General features: G+C 39.0%; 3 protein-coding genes across 4 annotated transcripts; 2 read left to right on the top strand and 1 right to left on the bottom strand.

Annotated features, from left to right (window-relative positions):
* Positions 1–2352: 2352 nt before the first annotated feature.
* LOC100889492 (galactosylceramide sulfotransferase) lies at positions 2353–16286 on the bottom strand. 2 transcript variants are annotated; one of them, XM_030982084.1, is made up of 3 exons: positions 16039–16286; positions 5218–5472; positions 2353–3876 (listed from the first exon to the last, which is right to left on the bottom strand). In XM_030982084.1, exons 2-3 carry the CDS (start codon positions 5346–5348, stop codon positions 2724–2726), a joined length of 1284 nt encoding a protein of 427 aa, XP_030837944.1. In that variant the 5' UTR covers positions 5349–5472; positions 16039–16286; the 3' UTR covers positions 2353–2723. The 2 variants fall into 2 exon arrangements, with proteins under 2 accessions (XP_030837944.1, XP_030837943.1); XM_030982083.1 differs by lacking the exon at positions 16039–16286 and adding an exon at positions 9394–9711.
* A 3715-nt stretch (positions 16287–20001) lies between these two features.
* On the top strand, positions 20002–23472 carry LOC115922698 (galactosylceramide sulfotransferase-like). The gene is made up of 2 exons (XM_030982082.1): positions 20002–20236; positions 22139–23472. The coding sequence occupies exons 1-2, from the start codon at positions 20121–20123 to the stop codon at positions 22608–22610; spliced, it is 588 nt and encodes a 195-aa protein (XP_030837942.1). The 5' UTR covers positions 20002–20120; the 3' UTR covers positions 22611–23472.
* Positions 22664–23254, top strand: LOC115922493 (galactose-3-O-sulfotransferase 3-like). The gene has a single exon (XM_030981423.1). It carries the CDS (start codon positions 22664–22666, stop codon positions 23252–23254), a length of 591 nt encoding a protein of 196 aa, XP_030837283.1.
* Positions 23473–26870: the final 3398 nt, after the last annotated feature.

Raw genomic sequence — 26870 nt, 5'->3', positions numbered from 1 at the left:
AACCTGCCACACGCCTCTACCTCTTGGTTGCTTTGATCCATTGCCGAAAATATTTTGGCCTATCATCCCCCCCCCCCCCCCCCCCCCCCCCCCCCCAACCGAGGATACAAATCGACACCCTTGATCACAAGCCAACCAGGAGGACTTTTACGAAGCCATCCAATTACAAGATGGGATATATAAACTTACCCTTAGGTCATCCGACCAATTAAGAGAGGAGTTATGATTAATTTAATTAACTATAACCAATGACAAAGCATAATAAATAAGAGTGACTTGAACTAGTCACCGACATAAATGGGAGGATATCTCTTCGCGAGAATGTCAGATCCCTGGAAAAAGTCTATTGTCTAACGTATTTATCGGAAATGAAGCCCTGTACATCTTAATGCATGAATTCATTTCCAACGTGCTTATCGAAATGAACACTGTAATCTTATGCAGGAATTCAAGACCAGGTGTTGTTTACCCGTTCCCGGCACACTATTGGAAACATAATTAATGCTATTCAAATTTTAGATGTATACCAAGTCAAACTAATAACCGTACAATTAATCAACCCTACCCGAATCCTCTATTGCTCTAGCGCCCCCTTTAGGTCAATGTGTTGCCCAAATCAGCGTACCCCTACAGTTACAAGGACACATCTGTATAATTTCTGAATTTATTTTGAACCGTATCAAAGATTGCAGTAACTTACTCCTTTTCGATATATACTGCTCTAAGGATGGGCCATGTTGGGAGGGTCTGAAGTCTTAATAAATGCATATTCCACATTCTTACTCTTTCTCGACACCTTCTTTCCTTGCCCTCTTCTTCCTTTTATTGATCCCTTCATGTTCATTTCTTCTTTTCCTCCTTCCTCCTTTTCTTCCCCTTCTTTTTATTCTCTCTCTCTCTCTCTCTCTCTCTCTTTTTTCTTCTCCGTCTGCTTCCTATCATTCATCTCGTTCAGGACTGTTTCTTTTATGCTCAATTCATCATTCATACCTGTTCAACAGCTTTTTTATGAATGTAGAGTTCAGATAAAATTAGCTTGTTTTCTCTATGTTACCTACACATCAGTCTCATATATATATAGTTTCTACATTCTATTTATTAATTTCGAATTGATGTAACATCGTCTGTTTGGAGCCACAATGGCATTGATCTATATTACTTTGACATGGACTGAGTGCCCTTGTGACCCCAAGCAGACGATATGTTAAACGTGCCTGTTAATATGTGTCTACATTATGTATCAGGTATTCCATTATGAATGATATGAAGTATCAGCCCTGCATTGTTTATAATAGAATATGACCTGGGCTTCTTCTCTTTTCTACTTGTATATATTTTTTTCTTGTTTAGGTATCTAGACAAGTGTATGTCCTATTACTTCCTTGATTAATAATCATGATTGGTAATAAAGTAATATTGGAACAAAAACTGCTGCACAATTATTTAAAAAAACTGAAATTGAGGTTTTCTGCCTACAACAGTTAACTCAAATAGGGCATTCTGTCATCAAAATTCATCTTAAAGCGCATTTATTTTGAAAATCCTTGCGTAAGTGTTATTAAATGACATCCCCTTTCATGTACGTCATTATACGATTTAAATTTAATTTATGCCACAAAATGTGGGGCTGCCAACACTTTAGATTTCTTGAACCCTCTCAAAAGCTTATTACACTTAAACATTGACCAAACATGATTATGGTAAAAAATTGTTGGGTTATTTTAATATAAACTGTATAATTAAGTATGAACATAGGAAAATAGATCAGTCTAAATGCACCATTTTCATGATAATACAACTGAATAGTTGGTACACGCAGCTAGGACAACTACCTCCTAGGACAACTACCCCCGGACAACAACCCCATGTTTTTTCAACTTATGTATTTTAGTGTTTTTGTTGTTTTATTTAATTCATAACTACAATTCAACTATTTTGACCCCCAAAGCAAACACTTAAAGGTAATACAAAGTTTTGGTATGGAGTCGTGAATTTGGTTCAAATGAACATATTGGAAGCATATGCGACCCTACAATATTCACTGTTCGTTGTCACGGTCGAAATTGACTCTAAAGTTATGAAATTGTAAATAATAAACACTTCATGTTGTATTGCTCCCTCTCAAAGTCAAGATATTAACTAAGCTATAAAGCAATGTTTATTGACTAAAATAGACCGATTAGCTATTCCCGTTCGGAAATCATATACCAAAACTACATATTCTGAGATTTTCATGGTGGCAGCTACCATTGTACGGCCGTAGGAGCGTTTTAAAATTTACCAAAATTTACCGGGTGCACCGGTAAATCTTTATTATTCAATTTTTCTCGAAAGCAGAAGTGTTTTAGGGGCTAAATATTCTTATGTTTTTAATACATCCACAGGGGCATCCAAATATATCAAAATTGTAAAGAATCACTATCCACACATTTGTCAAAATACCTTTTAACTTTGAACAAGACTAAATAACCAATGTTTTATCTCTTTTTATGAAAAATAATATTATATATATATATATAGAAATGGGTATATGGTGCAAATGTGCAATACACATCAGGCATCACAGTTTGGTCATAATTTTGAGCTATTTCTCATCATATTTTGAATGAGAAGTAATTGGACACCAATCTTTTTAGGGAATATTTCTAATACTATATACACCCAAACTGATGATAAAAAGACAGCTCACAAAATAATGTTGATGTCTTAACCTTCTCCTCAATTCAAGAGTTTATTTTTTTTCTTTTGTGGGATTCCCGATTATCATATGTCGGTATGCCATGTTGCAACATACGTTCCCTGATAAGATTGGTAAAGTCTACATCCCCTCTCGCAACGTGTCGACACCAAGTGGAAGGGTTATTCTTTAGAGAAAAGAGCACCACTCTCCTGTCTTTTGAATTCTGACGAGTATTATTGCAACATGTGTCGTGCGTGTCAGCAAGTCTATCTCTGAACTCTGCAAGATCTTTCTCGAAATCGGATCCGTACTGTCTCACTTTCCGCCAAAACGTGTGATTAAAATGCGCGTAGAGGGAAACGTCTGCTTTGTTCCAAGCTTGAATTTTGTTGCGGAGGTCTGGACCAATTTCGACGTGGTAATCCGGGGTACGCGTGCCTTTGGCTAGATACAAAATATCGTCCATGCTCCAGCAGAGGAGCTTACGAAGGAGAAGTAGAGACTCGTCGAAGTACTCGGTGATCATAACAAGATCGAAATCGGCATCGATCTCGCGGATTTTCCTCTTTACCTTGTCGTCATCGTTCATATCGTCATGTGACATCCCGAAGTCGTACAGGTGTTGATTGTGCATGCTGCTTTTGTAGTACTGCCTTGTTCGCATCACGTTCTTGAAGTGCAACTCGGGATCTTCCATGAAGAGCTTGAGCGGTTCGCGAGACCGTGGGATTGACCGCCAGATCTCGAAATAGTAGAATGCGGATTCGAACTGCGCGGAGGGTTCTCGGAGTATGGTGACGTACCTCACATCATGAAAGACCCTGTCCATGGATGTCCGGTTATACCGAGCGTGGTTGGTTAGAATATCGTAGCCTTTCCGAAATGTCCAGGGACCTTCCCCTGTGTCCTTCACCTCGGTCAAGTTGATCTTGTCCGCGTTGAAGATTTTCTGGTAGTTGAGGAAGTGGTTCCGATGTGGCACCAGAAAGGTCAGGTTGTTTAGGTAGCCATACCGCTGGATGATTGATGCTAAGGTGGTTGACCCAGTCTTGTGGGTCTTCAGGAAGACCAATTTTTTGTGTGGTACGCAGTTAATGTTGCTTGGTTCTGAGCTCTTTCTGAGGATGTGTGTCTGGGTGTACGCTGAGGGTTTGTCTCGAATGGCTTGAAACAGTCTCTGTTGAACAGGACCTTTGCTGGAATAGATAAGGAATGCAACATTAACCCAACAAAAAGAAGAGCAAACTCAACTGTCTTCAAAAACTGATGAGGTAAAGAACGTAAAGGAATGTGGCCTCTTTCTACCGAGAAAAGTAAAAATTCCCCCCTGTTTTATTCCTGTTCATGTGTTCCCGTTTTTGTTTTCCCAATATTAATGACGTACGTATAACTAATTCTACGAGTGCCTACCTTAAAAACATATCAAATGTATGAGGCATTTAAAGGGCGATAGTCGACATAAAGCATAATTACTTAATAAGAACATAAAGCTGACAAAGTAATAGAAAATTAAGCACCATACATTGATATAAACAGAGGCCTCCTTAAGTAGAACAATAATTAGATGGAACTGTTGATAACAGGCTTCAAGAATAAATAGCGTAGCAGGCAATCAACAACATTTTTCCTTCTTATTTATCCGTTCCTCATCATATTTATGACGTTTTTTAGAAGCAAATAAGAACTTTATCCCAAGTAATCTGGTTATATCAAGAATAACAGATGAATTTAATTCAGGTATGGGAGTCAACCCCCATTTTACTACCAGACTCGTGAGCTATAGGATAAGTAATTGAAATGTTCGTTGTATGAACATTGTATAAACAAAGTCGTTTAACGAAATGCACGTTTGAGCAATTATAAGGTGTTTTATTTTCTCAATTCCAGAGGCAGTACATATAATCGAAATCATGCAATTTACATCTGACTGACTCGACATGACATTCAGAATTTTAAAAAAACAATTCAAAAGTATAATTCTTAACTAAGATCAATTACTGAAAAAAACTCTTTCATAAATGTCCTTATCCGTTTAAAACAATAATAGTAATAATAATAATAATAATAAAATACTTATAGTCATTTCTTGTTCTTTTTTTTTGCTTTTTTCAAAAACGCTTTATCTGTTGAATTAAACAACAATGAATAAATGCTTGAACATGAAATATTATAGTCTGTCAAAATATTGTTTTAAAATAAAAATACAAAATACAGTACTACCTCTGAAAAGAGAAGAACTCCCCAAGAGAGAGAGAGATAAAGATGAAAAAGCATTGTTTCCAAAGAAAATTCGATACAGAATCGGTGTCACGCTCGAGTCAATTCTCATTTCGTACGAATATCGTATGACTATAGGCGGAACTCGTAAGCGCGCACTAATGACTGGCCAGCTGTCATTTCAAGACGTGACCTCGTCAAAATTAATTTCTGTAGATTTCTGTTATACGACGTCTCTGTTGCGAGCTCCGTATTGTTATTAAAGTCAGAACAGAAAGTCAATGTGCTATAAATATTGATAAGAGCTTGTTGGAGTTTACCTGACTTTGCGAGTACCGACAGGCGGTATCGAGAGCAGCGCCAAAAGCGAGACAATGACGAAGATGATTGCGATGATGAAGAGGACGAAGGTCGGGCGAGTCCGAGACAAGAGCAGCATCGTAAAGTACATCAGGCCGTGGTCATCGTTGACTTCGTCAAGGGTGGCGTTCAAGTACTGGGATGGAAGCCTCTGACGTCGTGATGGTGGGGGACTACGAAGATGTCAAGTAGATGAACTTATTTGTGTAAATCACCTGAAATGAGAGAATAAAACAACTTGTAGGGATGTTACGGGATGAAGTTTAAATTTTCCCATGTATGCGTATGTACCGGACGAAATTGGGGAGATTCGGCGGAGGGGGGCGGGCGACTGGATTCTCTTGGGTACATTTTGAAAGAGACGGCAAAGAGAGTGAGCAAACATGAAGAGTTTTTCCACGCTTTATTACAGTGACAGCCTAATTCTGTTACCAAAATAATACTATATAACTAATATAAAACTAACAAATAAAACTAACTCGCTCCCTGAATATGAGTCGACGACTGCCCGAATATAGGATAACAAAATTTATTTGGGTACATGCACACTCCTCCCCCCCCCCCATTAAGTTAATATTGTACCCTTATTGTTATTTATTTTACTTAAGAAAAGCCAGATTGAATATCCCATACTGATCATTCAGTGTGCGTTACACTTAATCTGCGGGCTTTTATTTTCCGCCATTGTAGTAACTGACGTTAACCTGTGTTTAAACAAATGTAAGATGCGATAAAGTTAGAGTACACTCTTTCGAAGAAAACGACCGAGAAATGGTCCCAATCTTTCGTCAGCTGTAGTTGCAAATATGTGTGATCCTGTATCAAAAGGGGATCAAAAGCTACCCAGTAGGTTAATTGTAAGATGCGGGATTAATCCGTAGCCCGCCCTCGTTTGACTCGACTTAAACAGGGGTCGGAATCTTGAGGGGATACGGCAGTGGCAATGACAAGCAAATTCTTCCTTTTTACTGTGATCATTTTAATTTGGAAACTTATGATCAGTGGCCTAGCAAGGGTTGAGGGTGCGTCGCAATCTTTGGGTGGGGGCTTGATTTACTGGATGCAAACTAACAAGCTCAATAACTGGAGGCCTGGTATGAGAAGGGGTCACAAAGTCTTCTTCTTTATTCTTATGTTATCTAAATAGTTACCCGTCTCCCCTTTTTTCAAATTCTTTCTTCGATTATTTGGTCGTACTTCACTGCCTTAGGGCATTGATATCATCAAACGAAAGTAAATGCGGATATTTTTAAAGGGATAGTTGAGTTCTGTTTTCAGACCGCAAATGCCTTCAAAGTGCATGGTTATTGCTCTTATTCTATCTATGACATTTATAGTGCCCTTTTAGAACCTAAAATTGCTATGAAGGTAATTTTAGACCCCAAAATGTGTGAAATTTAGCCAATACGATCATACCAATTCAGCTCCACTTTCAAAAAAACATGGTGACCGTTAATTAATTATTTAATTAAAAATAGCAATACATGAGCCGGCTTAATGTGGGTAATATAAGCAACACGAAAATGCCAACAAGAAAACCAACATCGGCATTGGCTGAAATACGACGTAAAAGGCATTATTTCGTTTTTTTCAACGGTTTTTTTCAAATTTTTCAAAATGTCTAATATTTGTGGTGGTACACAAGTATCAGAAATCGTTATATTTCAGCCGTCTCTGAACCGATTTCGATCAAACAAAGATGATTTTGTCATTTAAATATTATGTTCTTTCAAATTTGACACTCAGTTTTTCATTATCTCACAAAAAAAATATTTTGTGTAGCGCCCTCTGCAACAGAACTCAACTATCCCTTTAACATATTCAATCAGTTAACACGATCGCGATCATATTCGAAAAATCAGCCATAGGACAATAAGCCATTCTCGAAGTGTAAACCAAATGTATGCATATGCCTTTGTGAAGCGCCTCGATACTAGTTATTTCATTCACTGATTACAAATAAATGCATCTCAATAGTCAGAATTCAAATCACGTACATTAGGTGTTGCCATCCCTCCAGTTTGGTCCCGACTGTACCGAATCGTGGAAAAAAAACTTTGGCCAATGTGCATCACCAGCGAATTTTATTAACGTTTCATGCCTGCGACAGTTTTTGTTATACATATATACATTTTGTTTGCGTTCGATTTATGAATAATGAATCAATATCGTCTTCAAATTCACTTTCAATCAACTAATAATAGAAGATTCTGAGGCAATCACACTCATCCTTACACTTACAGAAGTTCACGAAAGAATTAGAGGACGAAAGAAAGAAAGAAAAAAAGGAAAGACAAAAAGAAAAGAAGAAGAAAAAAGAAATACTAAAAGAAAAGAAGAAGAAAAAAAAAGAAAGAGATAATGATGACCACGACGATTGACGATAATGATGATTTTGATGATGATGATGATTATTATTTTTATGATGAAGAAGAAAAAGATGAAAAAGAGGAAGAAGGAGAAGAAAAAGAAGAGGAGCAGGAGGAGGAGAGGGATACGAAGACGAGGGATCACCTAGGGATAGACCCAACCCAGGGCGTCGCTAGACCTTTTACAGTAGGAGGGGGAGGTGTAGAGTTTACTGATTACCGACAAAACTAGCCACCAATTACCGACAAACATATTAATGCAAATATCGCAATGACTACAAATTTAACCCTATAAACCCGGGGCCAGGAACTAAGTAATTTTTAAGTTCCCCCCTTCCGCGCAAAGCGCGGAAGCTTTGACACTTCATTAAATTATTAAGTAAAGAAAAAGATTCGTTGTACCGTTCCAGACTTTTTTCTTGTTTCGCCCCTCCCGCGCAAAGCGCAGAAGCTATGACGTTTCATTAAATCATTAGAGAAAGAAGACGATTAATCCTTGTCTGAATTCAGTCCCCCCCCTTCCGGAAGCTTTGACGTTTCATTAAATTATTAGAGAAAGAATACGATTCGTTGTAGTGTTTTCGAATCTTAATCCTTGTCTGAATTCAGTTTCCCCCTCCCGCGCGAAGCGCAGTAGCTCTGTTTCATTAAATTATTAGAAAATAAAGACGATTCGTTGTACCGTTCTCTACTCCTAATCCTTTTCTGAATTCCGTCCCCCCCCCCCCCCCCTCCCGGAAGCTTTCACGTTTCATTAAATTGTTAGAGAAAAAGAAGAAAATTCGTTGTACCGTGATCTACTATTAATCCTTGTTTGAATTTACTTTTTCCCCACCCCCCGCGCGAAACGGAAGCTTTGACGTTTCATTAAATTATTAGAGAAAGAATACGATTCGTTGTAGTGTTTTCGAATCTTAATCCTTGTCTGAATTCAGTTTCCCCCTCCCGCGCGAAGCGCAGTAGCTCTGTTTCATTAAATTATTAGAAAATAAAGACGATTCGTTGTACCGTTCTCTACTCCTAATCCTTTTCTGAATTCAGTCCCCCCCCCCCTAACCCGCGCAAAGCGCGGAGGCTTTGACGTTTCATCAAATCATTAGAGAAAGAAGACGATTCGATGTACTGTTTTCGACTGTTAATCCTTGTCTCAATACAGTTTCCCCCCTCCCGTCGGCCAACCGACAATTACATCTCACCGACTTCAAACTTCTGCATTGATATAGTAAACGAGGATCGAGCAAGAATGACGATACAGCTGACCCGACACAGCAACATATCTATGCGTATCTTTCTTGCTCCCTCGACGAGACGACTCCACCCACCGGGGCCAACCCCCCCCCCCCCCTCTCTCTCTCTTTCCCCATCCTCCTCTTTCATGCTCTTACCTCCCCCTCTCTCTCTCTCTCTTTCTCCTCTCTTTCACCCCCCCCCCTTTTTTTTTCTCTCTCTTTCTTCTCTTCTCTTTCCTTTCCTTTTCTTTCTTTCCTTTCTTTTTTTCTTTCCTTTCCCGTTCCCTCTCATTTTCCCTCCCGTTTTCTCTTTACAGGATATCCTGACAGGTGGAGGGATGTCGCACCCCACCCCCTCCCTTTAGCGACGACCCTGTCCCAACCTTGCACAGACATCAGAAGTGTCATATTTCGTATAATATTAATGATATCAGAGAAGTCAAAAAACCTAAAACTTCGTTCGATGTAGAGATCCTAGGTCACGGAGAGATGAAAAAGAGAGATGGACACAAATGTCCATGATCAAAAGATTACTTACCAAAGACCCAAGCTAGTTCTTGTTGTTGATCGAAGTTCGGCTTCTCAATACCACATACATACAAATGTGAACATTCACTTGAAAATACCTAATAGTTGTAGGGCAGATGAATGTCCTCACAAGTAACCGACGACATGATACAACAGTCCGTATCGTGTAGAACATATATTTCCTGTGAGACGTCGTAATATATCACCCCAAAATTTGACCCTACGCGGAAATAGATGGCTGGGACTGCAGTAGATACTATTATTATAACCAGTCGTATTACATGGACAGTTAATGGATTGTGGGTTTGTTAAATCTGCCAGCTTGACATTCACCGAGAGAGAGGCGGAATGAGGTCTGTGGGGCGAAGTAAGGAAGGTTGAACAGTGGCGTAAGGATAGAGGTGATGCCATTGCGGAAATTGGGATGAGATGTAGGTTTATTACAGTGGCCTGGTTGAGTGGGGGATAGGGGTAAACAGTGAATGTGTGTGCGTGGGTATGTGCGTGCACTGCGTGGGTGTGTTTGTATGTTTGTGTGTGTTTACTGGATGGGTGTGTGTGCGTGTGTTCGTGTGTGTGTGTGTGTGTGTGTGTGTTCGTGTATGTGGATGTGTGCGCAGAGGGAGGGGAATGGGCACGTTCTTTCTCGTCATGTCAAATGGTAACAAGGGACAAAAGATATTGACGGCGAATCGGGGGCTGGGGTGTGCCCTCTACCCCTTAATTGATGACACATTCCAAAATTACAAAATAAGGACACATTGAACCATATTAACACCTTGTATCCTACGGAAGCATGGAGGCAGCTATATTTGGCATATCGGCCAACATTCAATCAAACCTAGGAGAATGGATATCCACCTTTCATTTCATGTTTATTTTATGGGAGTCATAATGTGCATGGGCTCACTTCCTTCCTTCTTCCAAATCACAGGGTAGTCTATAGTCCACATAGTACAATGACTCAATTTCATTTCGGTGCGAGTTTTTAGTTTCCAACTCCACACGAAGTGATCCCCGATTCTATCGATTTACAGAGCCAAAAAATAGTGCTCACGACACTTACACCACCACCACCACCACCCCCCCCCCCCGCCCGCCCACTTATTAGGCCGTTCGGCTGAGTAGCCGCTAAATATTTTCTCACGAACTGGGCTCCCTCCCTCGCCGCCGGCTGGATCCACCCCTACTCTCCATGCTCCTGGCCTCCTCTTCCTCTCTCTCTTCTCAAAAGTGTCCTTTTTCATTTCTCCTTTTCTCTCTTCACTTTATAATTGGAAATTTGCATATGTTTATTTATCAATTTATCAATTTGAAGTGCAATAATAAAGTCGAACTATTTTTCTTCATTTCTATTTTTTTTTTTTTTTTTGTGGTCAATGTTGGTGATTACATTTTGAACAAAGGCAACTATGTAATCTCTGTATGCATCAGCTGGACTGTCTTTATAAGGATTTGTCTTTCACTAAACCGAAATGAATGGATCTGAATGGAATCAGCTTTCCTGCAGCAGGTGGTCACCTTGACAGCTAGTTACCACCCGATCCAGGTGAAAAGCAGCTTGTTATACTTCCCGATCTAATAAAAGAAGTCATAACTATGACAACAGAGATTTCTTTCGATAACAAAGCGCGTAAAAAGAACACAATCTGACTAGACAGTCTGATATTAAAGGGATTGGGTATCTTTGCCTCATTTTCTAAACAAAGTCCTGGATTTAGCTCATGCATGCTGCAATCATAATTATAAACCTTTAGGTCAGTTAGGAATCCCTTTTACAAGCTGATCGCCTGTCTGATGATATTTATGATTGGAATTCGAAATTTCAAAATTTTGAGAAAATTAATGAGCATGGTATTAACCGAATACTCAAAGATTTTTACTTTCTTGAGGCATATCATGATTATTTTGAAGCGCAATTTATTTAGGGCTTCAATTTTACACCATATCACATACACTGGTAGCTTGTAGAGCCTTGCATCTCAGATTTGTAAAACAGGAAACATAGATTAGGCATTAAAGATACTGTGTCCCTTTTGCAGCCAACATCAAATTCTGTAGATCTGTGCAGGAATTATGAATATGTCATGTATGTCCAATCTGTGAAATTTAAACGTTTACAGTGTCCTAGTATTCAAATTATGCAAGGAAACCCGTTTACTTATATATATTTTTGTTCCTACTTATTTTAAACCTCTTTCAATGCAATCACAGTTTATTTTATTTGTTAACACGAAAGGAATCATAATCATACATCATTATGTTCAGCATAGAACAATCACCCCCCCCCCCTCCCAACTAGTCTGCAAGCACAAACCCTGGTCAGTCGTAAAAGTGAGTCTGCACTATAAGACTACCATAGGCCATGTACTGTGGCTGCTCCTTCACATATTGACACAACCAGTAGGTAGCTGGGCTAGACTTCTCTCAAGGCACAATGATTTTTTGATTAAGTGTCAGATTAGGGTCTGTGCCTGCAGACTACCTCCCAACCATCAATCCCCAGACAATACCCCAGGACAATTCAAAGACTGTAGAGGGAAGTTGAGTTTCCCGAGCATTAGTAGAGAGGTAAATTTCCGACATGTCATATACATGTATAATGAGAAAATAAACGTTTTATTTCAGACGTTGTCCGTAATCGTAATACATGTAGCTGATTTTGGGTGTTAAAATTTGTTGTCTGTCGGGAAATATTTGGTAAACACCCCCTCCCCGGGGCCCATTTAAATGGTCTATCGACGCCTCTGAACCCATCTGGGCTATCACTTTGGTGGCTGCCCAAAACAGTGGCGTTTCCTTGGTTCTTGCTTTGAATGACCTGTGAGAATTATACGTAGACACTAACTAGTCAGGTTCACACGACAGTACATAAAACTTAAAGCTTACTCTGGGTCGTAGTTATTAAAACTTCGAGTTTATAGTTACGGACCGTGCGGACGCACTTGTTGTTAGAATACTTTTAATTGCATTAGTTTCATTACTCTAAGTAAAACACCACGTGCCATCTTTATTTTCAGCGGGGGAGGGGGAGAGGGGCTCCTAGTAGTAACTCCGGGTTTACGCGCCGGATTGTTGAACGACTGCTCGCGTTGCCGTGCGTGTAGTTGAATACTCGTAGTTATGATCCGGTGTGAACCCTAGCTCGTCGTTGTTAACATGGTCAGGCAGTGGATCGTTGTCTATGGGTGCGTTCAATCGAATTTTCGAAGCTAGAATCACAAACATGAATCACAAATCAAAACGCCGTTACAAAAAACAAGGTCACTGCGGTTAGCGTTCAAGCGATTTTTCATCAACGCTGATTCTAGCTCATTTCGAGCCCAGCCACTGCGGATCACACTCGCAGTTTGACCCAGGAAGTATAGGTCAACTTCGGCGCGCGCTTTTTGGAATTGTTTACGGCCGACTGTCGACTGCTGTTTTGAGCATAGATCGCAATAATAAAACAAAGAATGAGAAGGTGATGGAAGGAAGAAACAAAAAATAACATAAGGAAAGACAGAAAGAGAAAGTGAAAGAATGATTGAAACAAAGGATAACATAAGAGAAAGTGATAGAATTATAAAAACAAAGAATAACATAAGAGAAGGTGATAGAAGGAAGGAACAATTAAAGAATAACATAAGGAAAGACAGAAAGAGAAAGTGATAGAATGCTTAAAACAAAGAATTACATTAAAAAAAGCTGATAGAAGGAAAAAAACAAAGATTAACATAAGAATAGAAGGAAGAAACAAAGAATAACAAAAGAGAAAGTGATAGAATTATAAAAACAAAGAATAACATAAGAGAAGATGATAGAAGGAAGAAACAAAGAATAACATAAGGAAAGACAGAAAGAGAAAGTGATAGAATGATTGAAACAAAGGATAACATAAGAGAAAGTGATAGAATTATAAAAACAAAGAATAACATAAGAGAAGGTGATAGAAGGAAGGAACAAAGAATAACATAAGGAAAGACAGAAAGAGAAAGTGATAGAATGATTAAAACAAAGAATAACATAAGAAACTGTGATAGAATTATAAAAACAAAGAATAACATAAGAGTAGGTGATAGAAGGAAGGAACAAAGAATAACATAAGGAAAGACAGAAAGAGAAAGTGATAGAATGATTAAAACAAAGAATAACATAAGAGACTGTGAGTGAAGGTAAAAAACAAAGATTAACATAAGAATAGAAGGAAGAAACAAAAAATAACATAAGGAAAGACAGAAAGAGAAAGTGATAGAATGCTTAAAACAAAGAATTACATTAAAAAGCTGATAGAAGGAAAAAAACAAGATTAACATAAGAATAGAAGGAAAAAACAAAGAATAACAAAAGAGAAAGTGATAGAATTATAAAAACAAAGAATAACATAAGAGAAGGTGATAGAAAGAGAAAGTGATAGAATGATTAAAACAAAGAATAACATAAGAGACTGTGAGTGAAGGTAAAAAACAAAGAATAACATAAGAGAAGGTGATAGAAGGAAGAAACAAAGAATAACATAAGGAAAGACAGAAAGAGAAAGTGATAGAATGATTAAAACAAAGAATAACATAAGAAACTGTGAGTGAAGGTAAAAAACAAAGATTAACATAAGAATAGAAGGAAAAAACAAAGAATAACAAAAGAGAAAGTGATAGAATTATAAAAACAAAGAATAACATAAGAGAAGGTGATAGAAGGAAAAGAACAAAGATTAACATAAGAATAGAAGGAAGAAACAAAGAATAACATAAGGAAAGACAGAAAGAGAAAGTGATAGAATTATAAAAATAAAGAATAACATAAGAGAAGGTGATAGAAGGAAAAAAACAAAGAATAACATAAGAATAGAAGGAAGAAACAAAGAATAACATAACGAAAGACAGAAAGAGAAAAAGAGGAAAACAAGGTATAACATAACGGAACAGGCCATGATAAAGAGGATGGTATAGTAAACGCAAATTGCATGAAAAGCAGGCGCGCGGTTTTTGCCCAAACCGGAACAGGCTCCGTCATACAATCATGATTGAGAACTCCGTCCGTTCAATCGAATTTTAGCGACCGTGATCCTGCAGAATCATGATACAAAACGCATCTTTTTCGGCGTTTCATGTTTGTGTTTTCAAACACGTTTATTTTTACGACCGACGAAAAAATCGCTTGAACGCATTGCGTTTTAAACTAAACGTCTTTAGAAACCGTGATTCTAGGGTGAAAAAGTGTCGATTAAACGCACCCTAAACACTTCAAAACTACGGCGATCCCGTGTAAACTTAGCTCTAGGGAAATGACACTTGCGGCATAAATCGGTTCAATAAGTCATTCTGCAATGTAAGCAATGTGTGCTGTGTCAAGTTTAAGTTTAACTCTGTCTCGTCCTCCACTTCCGATTGACTCAGGAAAGCCCCGGTTTATAATAGAAATTGCCCTGTCTACCTCACATATTACACGTAGAAGGGAAGGACAAAACTTAGATAAATCACAACCAAGCATTTGTATACATGTTGTAAACAACACGGATGATATTACCATTGATGCCATTAGAAATTTGTTAAGACCAAAGGCAAGCCTGTTACTTAAGTTAATTGCTTTTCCGTAATCTATGAAAGCTATAAAAAACTCTTTTCTCTTCAGAAGTTCAGGTCACATGACTAATGGAACCAAGGTTTCTTCTTTGAAGGACTTAGATTGGTGAAATTACGAGACTTATGAATACTCATTCCCTCAAGTTCACACATTCCGAAAGATTTGGCAGTATCAATGCATAAATTGTTTAAATCATCAACAATACTATCTAATTCACCCTGAGTAACCGAAGTAAAGTCTAGGTCCCTTATTCATCAATAGTCTTAATCTCATTCATATTGAACTCATTTTTATAAACAACTTAAAGGTCTTTATTCCACATAGTTTGAACTTTGAAGAGGTTTAAACGTGATATCATATTGGGTGACCGGTTCATCACGTTGGGTATGCATGATCAACAGGATCCACGGTGACCTAATTATTTGTTTTAAAACAAAATTGAACAGCAACAGCACTTCAGACAAGCATTTATCCAACACATCTAGATGAAAGTTAATAATCTTAGGCATATATAGATATTGATAAACCAGAACATAATCTACTACACTGGACCCTTTTGCGGTATGACAAGTATTATTCCCAATACCATCATCACATCCAAACCTTCCATTGACAATTTTAATATCACGACTTCTACAAAGTTCTTAAGCCGTAACCATTAATACACTTATCCATTCTAAAATGCTTAGTTTTAACAATTTTCTCTCAAAATAAGATTCCCATGAATACCAGTGAGAGCTCAAGATTGCCAATTTGTCCAAATTCGCTGTAATTTCAAGACCATGATGACGCTAAATTTGAGAGGGGCGAATAGTGCCATCTGTATTCACAACAACTCCCCGTATACCTATCACTTTGCTGAGCAAACTAAGGACTGCGGCCGAGGGGGGGGGGGGGAGGGGTAGCATCTCCCCTATACACCCCAGCTAGCTTGAGCTTGATCACCCCTCAACAAGATCTCAGCATGGCATTCCTGTCACTCCGTTGAGGTAACGATAATGATTGCGGTCAAAAAGGGGGGCAGATGACCCCCCCCCCCCCTTACCCCATCTCACCTCTCGACACCTACTTGCATATTATATAGCCTACGTACCTGTCACTGCGCTCATGTAACTAATGATTGCACTAAAAAAGGGGGTAACATCTCCTCATCCACTCCAGCGGCTTGTCCCTCCACAACTCTTGGCATACCTGTCACTTCTCCGATGTAATGATCACGGTCGCGGGGTCATGCGAGTATTCCTTCACCCAGCTGTGTTCGGGCTTTCAGTTCAGCTACCTCCATTGGTTTCCGAAAAGCATCATACACGGGGTCACAATGCAACTTTGGCCAAAGTGAAATTAAATTTCGTTTCCTGTTCCCTCTTCATGATCCCTGTTTTACCTCCAGCTCTGTGCGTGGGCGTGTGTGTGTGTATGTGCATGTGTGTGCGCGCGTGTGTGTATCTTAATCCTTGTCAGAATTCATTTTCGCCCATTCCTGCACGAATGGGCGAATGGACGAATTGGCCCCCGAAATGCCAAAAAGAGCCCCCGAAAGTCATAAAAGAGCCCCCCAAAATTTGCATAGAGTTTAATGCAAAACAAATTAAAGCGTGTTATTTTTATGCAAGCAAGATTGAAAAGTAGCCCCCGAAATTTGTTTAATGATTTTTTTTCCCTGTGTGAAGTTATAAAACAATTTTATCTTGGCCTTATAATGATCACAGTAAATATCAAATGAAACTGAAACTTCCTCCTCCTCATTTTAGACTAAGACAAGGGCGGATCCAGCAGGCAGCGTCTGAGCGGGGGGGGGGGGGGGGAGACTAATTTGTGTACTCAATGGGGGTATGGAGCACTTTTTTTAAATACTCAACATCCCCCCTGAACAAAAGACAAAATAGTGCTCACCAACCCCCCCCCCCCCCCCCCACCCTCTCTAGAATCTAAATTAATTGACGTTATATATGATCACGTACCAACTATCAAATATCTGAAGAGCGCCAACCCCGCATTTTCGAAAAACCGGGAAGGGAAACTAAGAACCAATTTCGCTTGGCCTTATATATGATCACGTAGCTAAGTCGGATGGTAATGTCATAACACCATTATTTATGCACTCACTCATTCATTCACCCGCATCACTGGACTCCGGCTGCCGTATCTCCTCCGTGATGTCCGTCTTCATGATGGGTACGTGCCGGTTGATGCCTGCTTGATCTTTAATACATTACGACTATTTGCGTGGATGGGGTAAGAAAATGCGTCATCTCTTAATCTTGTTAAACATTATTTGATTTTATTTCCAGGAACGCAAAGTAGTATGAAAATACAAATACTACAAGAAAGCGAAGGATAGTTACAAAACGAAAGACACGACCGAAAGGACGTTTGAATATCAACTCAAGGGCAACTCCTACATCCTATATATGTATATATATATATATATATATATATGTATATATATATATATATATATATATATATGTATATAGAGTATACTGTACTTATTGTATACTCCATAAAAACCGTACATTTCGTAATACGTTATTGTTGTGATGTCACAATGCGATGATACCTAAAAGGCTACTGAAATTGTCAAAAGTTTTTTTTTGGAAAGACTTACCATTCGTGCTCCATGTAGTCAGGTATTAAATCTGACCCTTGTAATAAGTTCATTATTTTGTATGAACTAAGCAGACAAATAATCGAAACAGAATGGTGAAATTAAGTTTGAAATCGGACCAATAATAAATACAATTATGAATATTTGAAATATGAGATCACTATATATACATGTATATGTGAATTTCAAATTGGCCATTTTGTCGGTGGATTGTGACGTAATCACGGGCAACTCTGCCGTTTGTCGCGTACATAAAATTTACTAATTTCTGGTTTTCTCTCAATTATGATAAGGGCCTTCTCATTTTAGGCACTACACTCAAATATATGGATATTATATTGTTATAGGTCCTACGAATAGAAAAGATCCTTCTAAGTCAAACATTTTGAAGAAGAAAAGTGAAATTGTAGTAAATTATTGTGTGTGTTTGGAACCCGCCCCCCCCCCCCCCCCCACTCCGAGAACGGACGGACCCCATGCGTGTTGCCAAAATGTCCTTTTCGTAACAAAAGAAAAAGGTCGACCCGTATTGACTTTACACACCGGACTTTTGCTGAAAGGGGGGGGGGGGGGTCGGTTGGAACACGCATATGCGTACCCTAAATAACACTGAGTGGGGGGGGGCGGGGTTTGGAACAAATAAATGGGAAAGTTGTCCGGCACAATATTACAGAGACTATACCGATAATTCAGCCAATCAAGTGCCCACATTTCTGGTGATTATAACTTTCAAAAATTCACAACTTCCCCATTTTTTGTCCGATTTCATTCAAACTTTCACCACTATACTTCTCTGAGTTGTATGCTTTCTTCAAAAATAATTTCAATTATTGATTTCAAAAAAATGAAAAGGTTAAATTCCAACGGCATTTAAAAGTCAATACTTAATAGCCTTCCCTCAAAACGATAGGGTTTGAAAATGGCGTTTTGTGGGAAAATAATTAGTTACCGAATCGATATAAGTGATTGCAATCACCTAAGTAATAGTCTGATTTTCGGATACTTGTATCGAATAGTCGTACGTTTTGTGCTGCACAAAGATTCCATCAGTTTAATGTTGGCCATTACAAGTAATGGGTTATTGATGTAGACAAATGCTCATGTACCTGTTACAGCTCATTTTATGTATCTTACTTCCAAAGAGTAAAATATGTCAGTCAGTTACTCAATAGTGTCTGACAGGGAAGTCTAGAAAGTAAACGGGTTTCCTTTCATAATTTGAATACTAGGACACTGTGAACGTGACAATATGACAATATTCATAGTTCCTGCAAAGTTCTACAGAATATGATGTTGGCTGCAAAAGGGACAAAGTATCTTTAAGTTTTTATCTTATGTGTATTTCCAAAATGTACATGTACAGTATATTGAATGAATATGAGATTAACAACGAAATCTCCCGTGTATAAAAATTCATGACAATTGACAATTGTCATGAATCATTGTCTTTACGCTTACCATTAAATGCATCTGGCTCGAATTTTGCTTAGGTATTGGTACTGGATGATTTAAATGTTAAAAATGAACTTGTGTCCTATTCATTCTAGTCTTATTCGTTTGCATTATGTTTTATTCATTCTGACTGTTTTCAAGACAATATCTTTTATGTCGATCATAGTTCTATGTAGCTTGATATCTTATGGTAATTTTGAGAGAAAAGCATCCAAGCAACGATTTCTGAATTGTAACGACAATCGTGTTCGTCTTTGCTGCTCTGCAATAATACGTGACAAGCAGTATTAATTAATTTTTTCAAGGACTCATGATAAATTCGTTTAACAGTTGCTTACCCTAATGAAACGTCAAAGTTTCGGCGCTTTCCGGAGGAGGAAGGGGGACCCCCCCCCCTAAGAAATCCTGGATCCGCGCTTGATTACAGGCCCGTCTAAATATTAGTAAATTTAAAATTCTCGGACGGGGTTGGGATGGTGGAGTAGGCTACAGCCTACAGGACCCTCAACCCCTCCGCTACACCTTACTTAACACACACGAGCGCGCACACAGAATTGTGTTCAGATCGATCGGTGTGTTGGCTCAGTCAATAGAGCGCCCGCCTCACAACCGGGAGGTCGTGGGTTCGAACCCCGGCCGCGTCATGCCAAAAGACGTTAAAAGACGGGAGTTGCTGCTTCCTTGTTTGGCGTTCAACAATAGTGACTTTTAGATTCACACGAAAACAATGGGGATTGCTACGATCGACGTGAACTGCCTTGGAGAGACGTCACACGTATCAGTCCACGCAAATCTAAAAGTCCCTACTAAGGGGATAGAGCAACGTCGATCTGGCGCTGCTCAGTGGCTGCCGGGCTCATGATCAATTGTGCAAAAAGAATTTCCATTTTCGGTTTAATAACATTTGGAGTGGACTTTAATAGATTATTATACCACCGTCCCTGACGGGTATGCATGATTACTCTTTCTTATTTTTCCTTTTTTACAAGGAAGTTCCTGCAAAATCTAGCTAAAATCTCAGGAAGAATCGTACTGCATTCACGGCACCATGAGACAAGAAATCTTCCAATTGCCGTCCTTCCATTTCTTCTTCACCCTAACCAACCGTAGAGAACATGAGGATCTCGCCAGGAAATTTCACAGCGGCTTGCATTACCATGGTGGTATTAGTTGCCATGTCACTTTACCTGATGAGCACAGTGGCAGATGGGGTGGCGGCAATTCTTACTACGTGAGTGAAAGTAAAATCCTTTGTAATAATTTGTTCTCTATTGTAAAGGTTAAAGGTTAAATGAGAGTCTCGGGACTGGGAGGTCTTGTAATCGAAATCAAGTCTTGTTTGCTGCGATCCAGGCAACGTTTCAAGAAACCGTTATCACACGTACAAGTTAGCCGCCAGAAATGCGTTTAAACTTGAATACACGCGGGTCAATGGGTTTGTGACGGTTTCGTGAAACGCTCCCCAGAAGAGTTTAACTCTTATCCTTTTACACAGACCGTACGCTTTTTGGTTCTTAGCAGTGTACTTTATTACCCTTGGTGTAGGCAAAGCTAACAAAGATAGGGGGTCTATGACATAGTGCTCCACCGACTTCATGCTCCGCGTTCACCTTTTCTTCAAATCTAGCTTACTCCTTACTTCAATTCATGACAAAACATCGTACCTTGCCCTTCAAAAAACACAATCAGACTGACGTGAAAGCACAACCCTAATAATAATAATAATAATAATAATTAAGATTTATATAGCGCTGGTATACAAGTACAGTTTCTAAGCGCTTTACAAAACAAGTGAAATGAAAAGTACGGTTAAACTAAATATGTAACAAGGATCAACAAGAAACGTGAAATGAACAATGCGCTTAATTTGGACGAATTACTTGACTAACAATGTATAACAATAACATGATAATGAAAAATGAAAATGTAAATACAATAATTAAGTATCATTAATGAAACTGCAATACTTATGTACATTAAACAATAAATAAATTACAAGAAGATAGGACATGTGGTTATAAATACGGTATGATGATGGACAATTACTTCGTGTTGAATAGATAGGTCTTAAGTCTACGTTTAAAAGTGTCAAGAGTTGGGGATTCACGGACAGAGACGGGGAGATTATTCCAGAGTTTAGGAGCACATACAGAGAAGGCACGATCTCCATAGCGGGTGTGAGTTCGAGGACCAGATGATAGTTGAAGTCTCAGTAACCGCACTACCTAAAAACCTACATCATTTACGAAATACAGCCTGGAGCACATGTCAGATGAACCTAATCCAATGTACCTTACCACTCAAAAAGGATAAGTTATGTCGGTCTTTTAATTGATTATATCCCTTTCACACCGATGAGATCGATACCAAACCAAACAAAACATCGATATCCCCTGATTGCCAAGAATCGGCGATTTATTTGCGTCGAAGGCTTGTTTAGATATTAGGAATTTTAGATTTGCACGAAGACAATGTGGATCGCTACTTTCGACGTCCTTTTAATGCACTGCCTTGAATGGACGTCACACGTATCAGTCCACGCAAATCTAAAAGTCCCTATTATGACACGGTAAACTCCCGGCCCCCTCACTCCAGGAACGGAGGGACCGCATTCATGTTCCTAAAATGTCCGGTAAAGGGGTACTTTTCACGCAACAAAGTCCGGCTCATATTGACTTTACACTCCGGACTTAGGGGGGTGTTTCAAAGGGAGGGAACATGCATACGCGTATATCCTAAATATCTTTGAGTGGGGGGGGGGGGGGGGACGGGGGTAAACCACCCCACTCTCTCTCACCTCCCTCCCTCCCCTATCCCCCCCCCCCACCCTCCCCCCAAAACCACTGCTGTTAGAATTACGTCAGCATAAAGCAGAACCGCAACGTTTTTGCCACATCGTATCTGAACAGACCTTTCGGTATAACAAGAACAGCGTTGCATTTGATATTTTACCACATCACAGTATCTTGAAAAAATAATGGTAACAATTATAATAACAGCAACAAAAACGAGATAATAATATTGATATTAATAAAATAATCATAATAGTGATGATAACATCATATTCGGCAGGAATGCAAATGCAATAGTAGGCATCATTTTTGTTTGTTTTTTGGTTTGGTTTGTTTGTCAGGAATGGGATTCAACAAGAATTTGAGGAGTCAGAACGACCAATGCCACAGCCAATCAACAGCGTGCGTCATCCAATCCTCAATGACTCAAAGACTATACCCACCCTTAAGCAGCCACGTCTGGTATTCCTGAAGACACACAAGACGGCATCCTCCACCGTTACTTCGGTCCTGCAGCGGTATGGCTACCTCAAAGATCTCTCTTTCCTCATGCCGAAATGTGGACATATCCTTGACACGTATCATCACTTCGACCTGTCCAAAGTCCAAGGTCTCTCATCCAAGTCTGCAAGAGAGAGGGAAACGTTGTTCAACTTCCTTACGAACCACGCCCGTTATAGTCGCACGGATATGGATGGAGTATTCCATGAGGCGAGGTACGTCACCATATTACGCGACCCTGTAACTCAATTTGAATCCATGTTCTACTATTTCGAAATGTTTAAGTATCTTCCAGCGGGAAAAACTCGTTAGGGGGGTTCTTTGAGGACCCTGAGAACAATTTCAAATTGATGAGGAGAAAAAATATGCAGTTTACAGAGAAGCGGATGCACAATCAACAGCTTTTCGATTTAGGAGTTGATCTCAACGACATGGATGATCCTTCGACCATCGATGGCAAGATAGATCGTCTCCAGGATGAGCTTGATCTCGTGATGATCACCGAGTATTTCGATGAGTCGATGGTGCTTCTAAGTAAATTGATGCATTGGAGTTTAGACGATTTAAGATATATATCAAGAGGAGCGAGGCAACCAGGTTTTCGCGAACCACTGACCGACGACGTGCGCGCGCAGATCCGGTCATGGAATTCTGCAGATGTAAAGTTGTACGAGCGTTTCAATAGAACGTTCTGGGGGAAGGTGAAGGGGTATGGACCCAGCTTTGAGGAAGATTTGAAAACGTTTCGAAAACTTCAACTTGATTTATCCGATACATGTCGTGATGTGAGGAAGGATGACGTAACAGATCGACGCGTAGTGAAGCCAAGACTTAAGGAAGCGGCCCCTGAGTGGTGCTCAGTTTTCTTCATGGATGATGTACATTTTACAGCAATTATTCGCAAGAGAATGAAAATGAAAGGATTACCCCTCTATGATACATGTGACCAGCGTTAAGCCAAAACTCCCCAGGTCGGAATTCCAGTTCAAACCAGTAGGCAACTGGTACCAGTTAAAACCAGTAAGTCAACTGGTACCAGTTGAAACCAGTAGATTCAACTGGTTTTTTATATGGAAATTGAAACAACGCTAACTGAGACCAGTTGATTTACCAGTTGAATTACCAGTTGATTTACCAGTTCAATTACCAGTTGATTTACCAGTTGATTTACCAGTTGAATTTCCAGTTGAATTACCAGTTGATTTACCAGTTGAATTTCAAGTTGAACTACCAGTTGATTTTTCAGATGATTATTCAGTAATCAATCAACTGATAATCAATAATCGTTATTAGCATTTGGCCACCAACTTGACCACATATACTAACTCTTGCAATTACCCCATCACAATGATCATTTGAAGTAGATTACAGATGTGTATTGTGTGATTTGACATATATTGTTCGTGCATACATATACAAATTTATACACTTTATTTCTGGTTAGTAATTACATATATATCAATATATCTCATTTTACGCCCTGTAACGCAAACCAGGCCCTCCTGACAAAATGTTTATGGATCATCGTAAATTGAAACGTAATTTCGAGTCCTCACGCAAGGTGTGGATACGCCATTGCCGCTAACAATAATAATTTACATCTTCGAATAAGACGTGGCATCATGCCTATATACGATTAATACGGTTCTACTTCTAGGACACCTACCCCCTGGACATCCCCCCCCCCCCGGATAACCACCCCCAGTCAACTACCCTGGAGGACAACTACCCCCTAGGACAACTACCACCGGACAACTACCCCCAGACAACTACCCCTAGGACAACAACCCCCTAGGACAACTACCCCCTAGGACAACTACCCCCTGACAACTACCCCTAGGACAACTACCCCCTAGGACAACTACCCCCTACGACAACTACCCCCTACGACAACTATCCTCTAGAATAACTACCTCCGGACAACTATAGGGGGTAGATGTCCGGGGGTATTTGCCCGGGGGTAGTTGTCCGGGGGTAGTTGTCCTGGGGGTAGTCGTCCTAGAGGGTGGTTGCCCTAGAGGGTGGTTGTCCTAGGGGGTATTTGACTGGGTGTGGTTATCCGGGGGTGGATGTCCGGGGGAATAGATGTCCGGATACGGATTGATACGTAGGCCTATATACAGACGTTTGTGTAGTGAAACCTCACATTATATTATTGATATGCTTTACACACTGTAAACAGATGGATGAAAGCAAAGTAACCGACCGATTATTGGTCATTAGAGGTAATGTATTTTTTTATTTGTTTGCTCTGTATTCTGTCTGGTGTCAGTCTCGTAAGTCTGACCGAGAAATAAGAAGGAAATACAGGGTCAAGTCATGTTCTATTTAAACAAAATGAATTTGAGGAAATACGACATCCTATGGATATCTTATCACAGGAAATACATTTAGAGCATAACCGAAAAGAAAGTCTACAATCTGGGATTTTTATGCCCCTAGGATAAAACGAGCCATTTATCTAATGGCTTTAAAATGAGCAATCACATCGTATTATTTTTTAATCATTATTGTTTAAATGTTTATATGTATGTTTATATGTATATGTATGTTTATATGTATATATGTACGTTTATATGTATATATATATATATATATATATATCCAACAAAAGGAAGTTGACACCATTTGTAGTGTGTCTACTATTTATGGTGTTTAACTGTTTATATCAATTTTTAAATTAATATTTAATGTAAACTGAAAGAAAATTGGGAAATGCTGAATCTGGTCACTTGCATTTGAATGGCTAGGTTTGTTATCTATTTGGTTTCTTGCTATCTTCGCTATTTTCTAAATCAGACCTTCTAACGGGTAAATTAATGTGCCCATCCAATCGTGGCAGTTCAAAACTTGATCATAATTTATGTTGGTAGAGTAGTAATTTCTCTTTAATTTGATGTATATATTTCAATGTGGAGTGTATTTTTCTCGGTTTAAATTAATATTTTGAACAATAAAGAATCATCCATTGTTTTTTTTACATAGTGTATATGGTAGTTGTGAGAATGATAATGATAATGGTGAAGATGTTGACGATGATGATGGTGGTTGTTATGGAGCGACGGTAGTCTATGAAGGATTTATAGACTTGGACAGGGATGCAGAACGACTTGACTAGTTGAGGTCTAAACTAGAAGGCCCGAATTCAAAAAGGAGGTTTAACTTAACCCATGGTTTAAACCCTCATTTACATATCCCATGGCTTTAAAATTTACTCAAAATATACCTTGCCTTGCGCTCGTCTAATTGGACCTCTGACTGTGTCGCGCTTATTTTGCGCTAATTTTAGACAGTGTTATGTAAATGAAGATTTAAACCATGGGTTATGTCTATGGAGATTTAAACCATGGGTTATGTAAATGGAGATTTAAACCATGGGTTAAAGTTAAACCTCCTTTGTGAATTCGGGCCGAAGTGTTATTCCAAAACAACCATAGTACTTTCTCTGTCATAAACGATACGAGGTAATGAGTCATAAGAGGAGTGGTCAATTTGTACGAAGAATCTCTATCAATAAATAAGAGGGGTGGAATGTCCACTACAGGATGTATTGATGAGTAAGCAGGAGAATACCAAGAAATAGAAAGCAAGATCATGGAGAGAAACTAACGATGCAATCGAAGAATAAATTGCATGTACAATATACAATAAAGCTTCACAAAACACTACAGTGGCTATGATTATGATGATGATGATGATGATGATGATGATGATGATTGAAGGTGATGGTGATCATGATCATCATGATTACAAATATGATGATGTTGATGCAATTGATGATGAATTTGATGATAACGACGGTTTAAAGGTTTGTTGGTAAACGTGACTATATCAATATATAATTTTTAAGATGATGTTAAGATGATCGAGTGTTATGATTTCTGTGAAGGAAATTTGATGAACGAGGATAAGATTACGGACACGATTTTTAAAATTGCTCGTCTTATTTTGAACACAGACGCAGAGAGACATTATGTCCAGGCTTAATTGAGACCTTACACGAGTCGTCTTGAGAAGCATCTCTCCTACTTCACATGTCAGCAGGCGTATACGCAGGGGGGGGGGGGGTCAACCCCCCCCCTAATTTTTTTTGTTTATGCGAAAACCTCAAAATGTTTTTAATAAAAAAAAATTAAATTTTTTAAAATGTGCTAAATAGTGACCAAAAAAGAGACCGTACCCCCCCCCCCCCCCCCCCTAACTGAACGAAATATCGGTCGGCCAAATTTTCAAATTTCCGAGACAAAAAAAAGAAGAAGCATGTGCTCTTAATCTCCAGATTGCGACGTCCTAATAGTAGGGAATAAGAAAAAGAACAGAAAATTATAAACTAATACCAAAACACAGCTTTAAAAAATACACGGACAACTCAAAGTGCTGTGTAAATACCGCCCTCTAGTGCTGTTGGGGGAAAGGGTGAAAAGCAATAATAACAAACGAACAAATAAACCGCGAGTAAGGGTGTTATTGAATTATCTTTTAGTCTGAATCTCTCACATTGTTTTCTACCGTCACATTTTTAACAGTCAGAAAAGGGTTTCATTTATAAAACAGCTTCAGCTTCCTTTATCG

The sequence above is a fragment of the Strongylocentrotus purpuratus genome, unplaced genomic scaffold, assembly GCF_000002235.5.
Source record: "Strongylocentrotus purpuratus isolate Spur 01 unplaced genomic scaffold, Spur_5.0 spur5_scaffold_12, whole genome shotgun sequence".
NCBI classification, from domain to species: Eukaryota; Metazoa; Echinodermata; class Echinoidea; order Camarodonta; family Strongylocentrotidae; genus Strongylocentrotus; species Strongylocentrotus purpuratus.
This window is presented reverse-complemented; position numbering and strand designations above follow the sequence as displayed.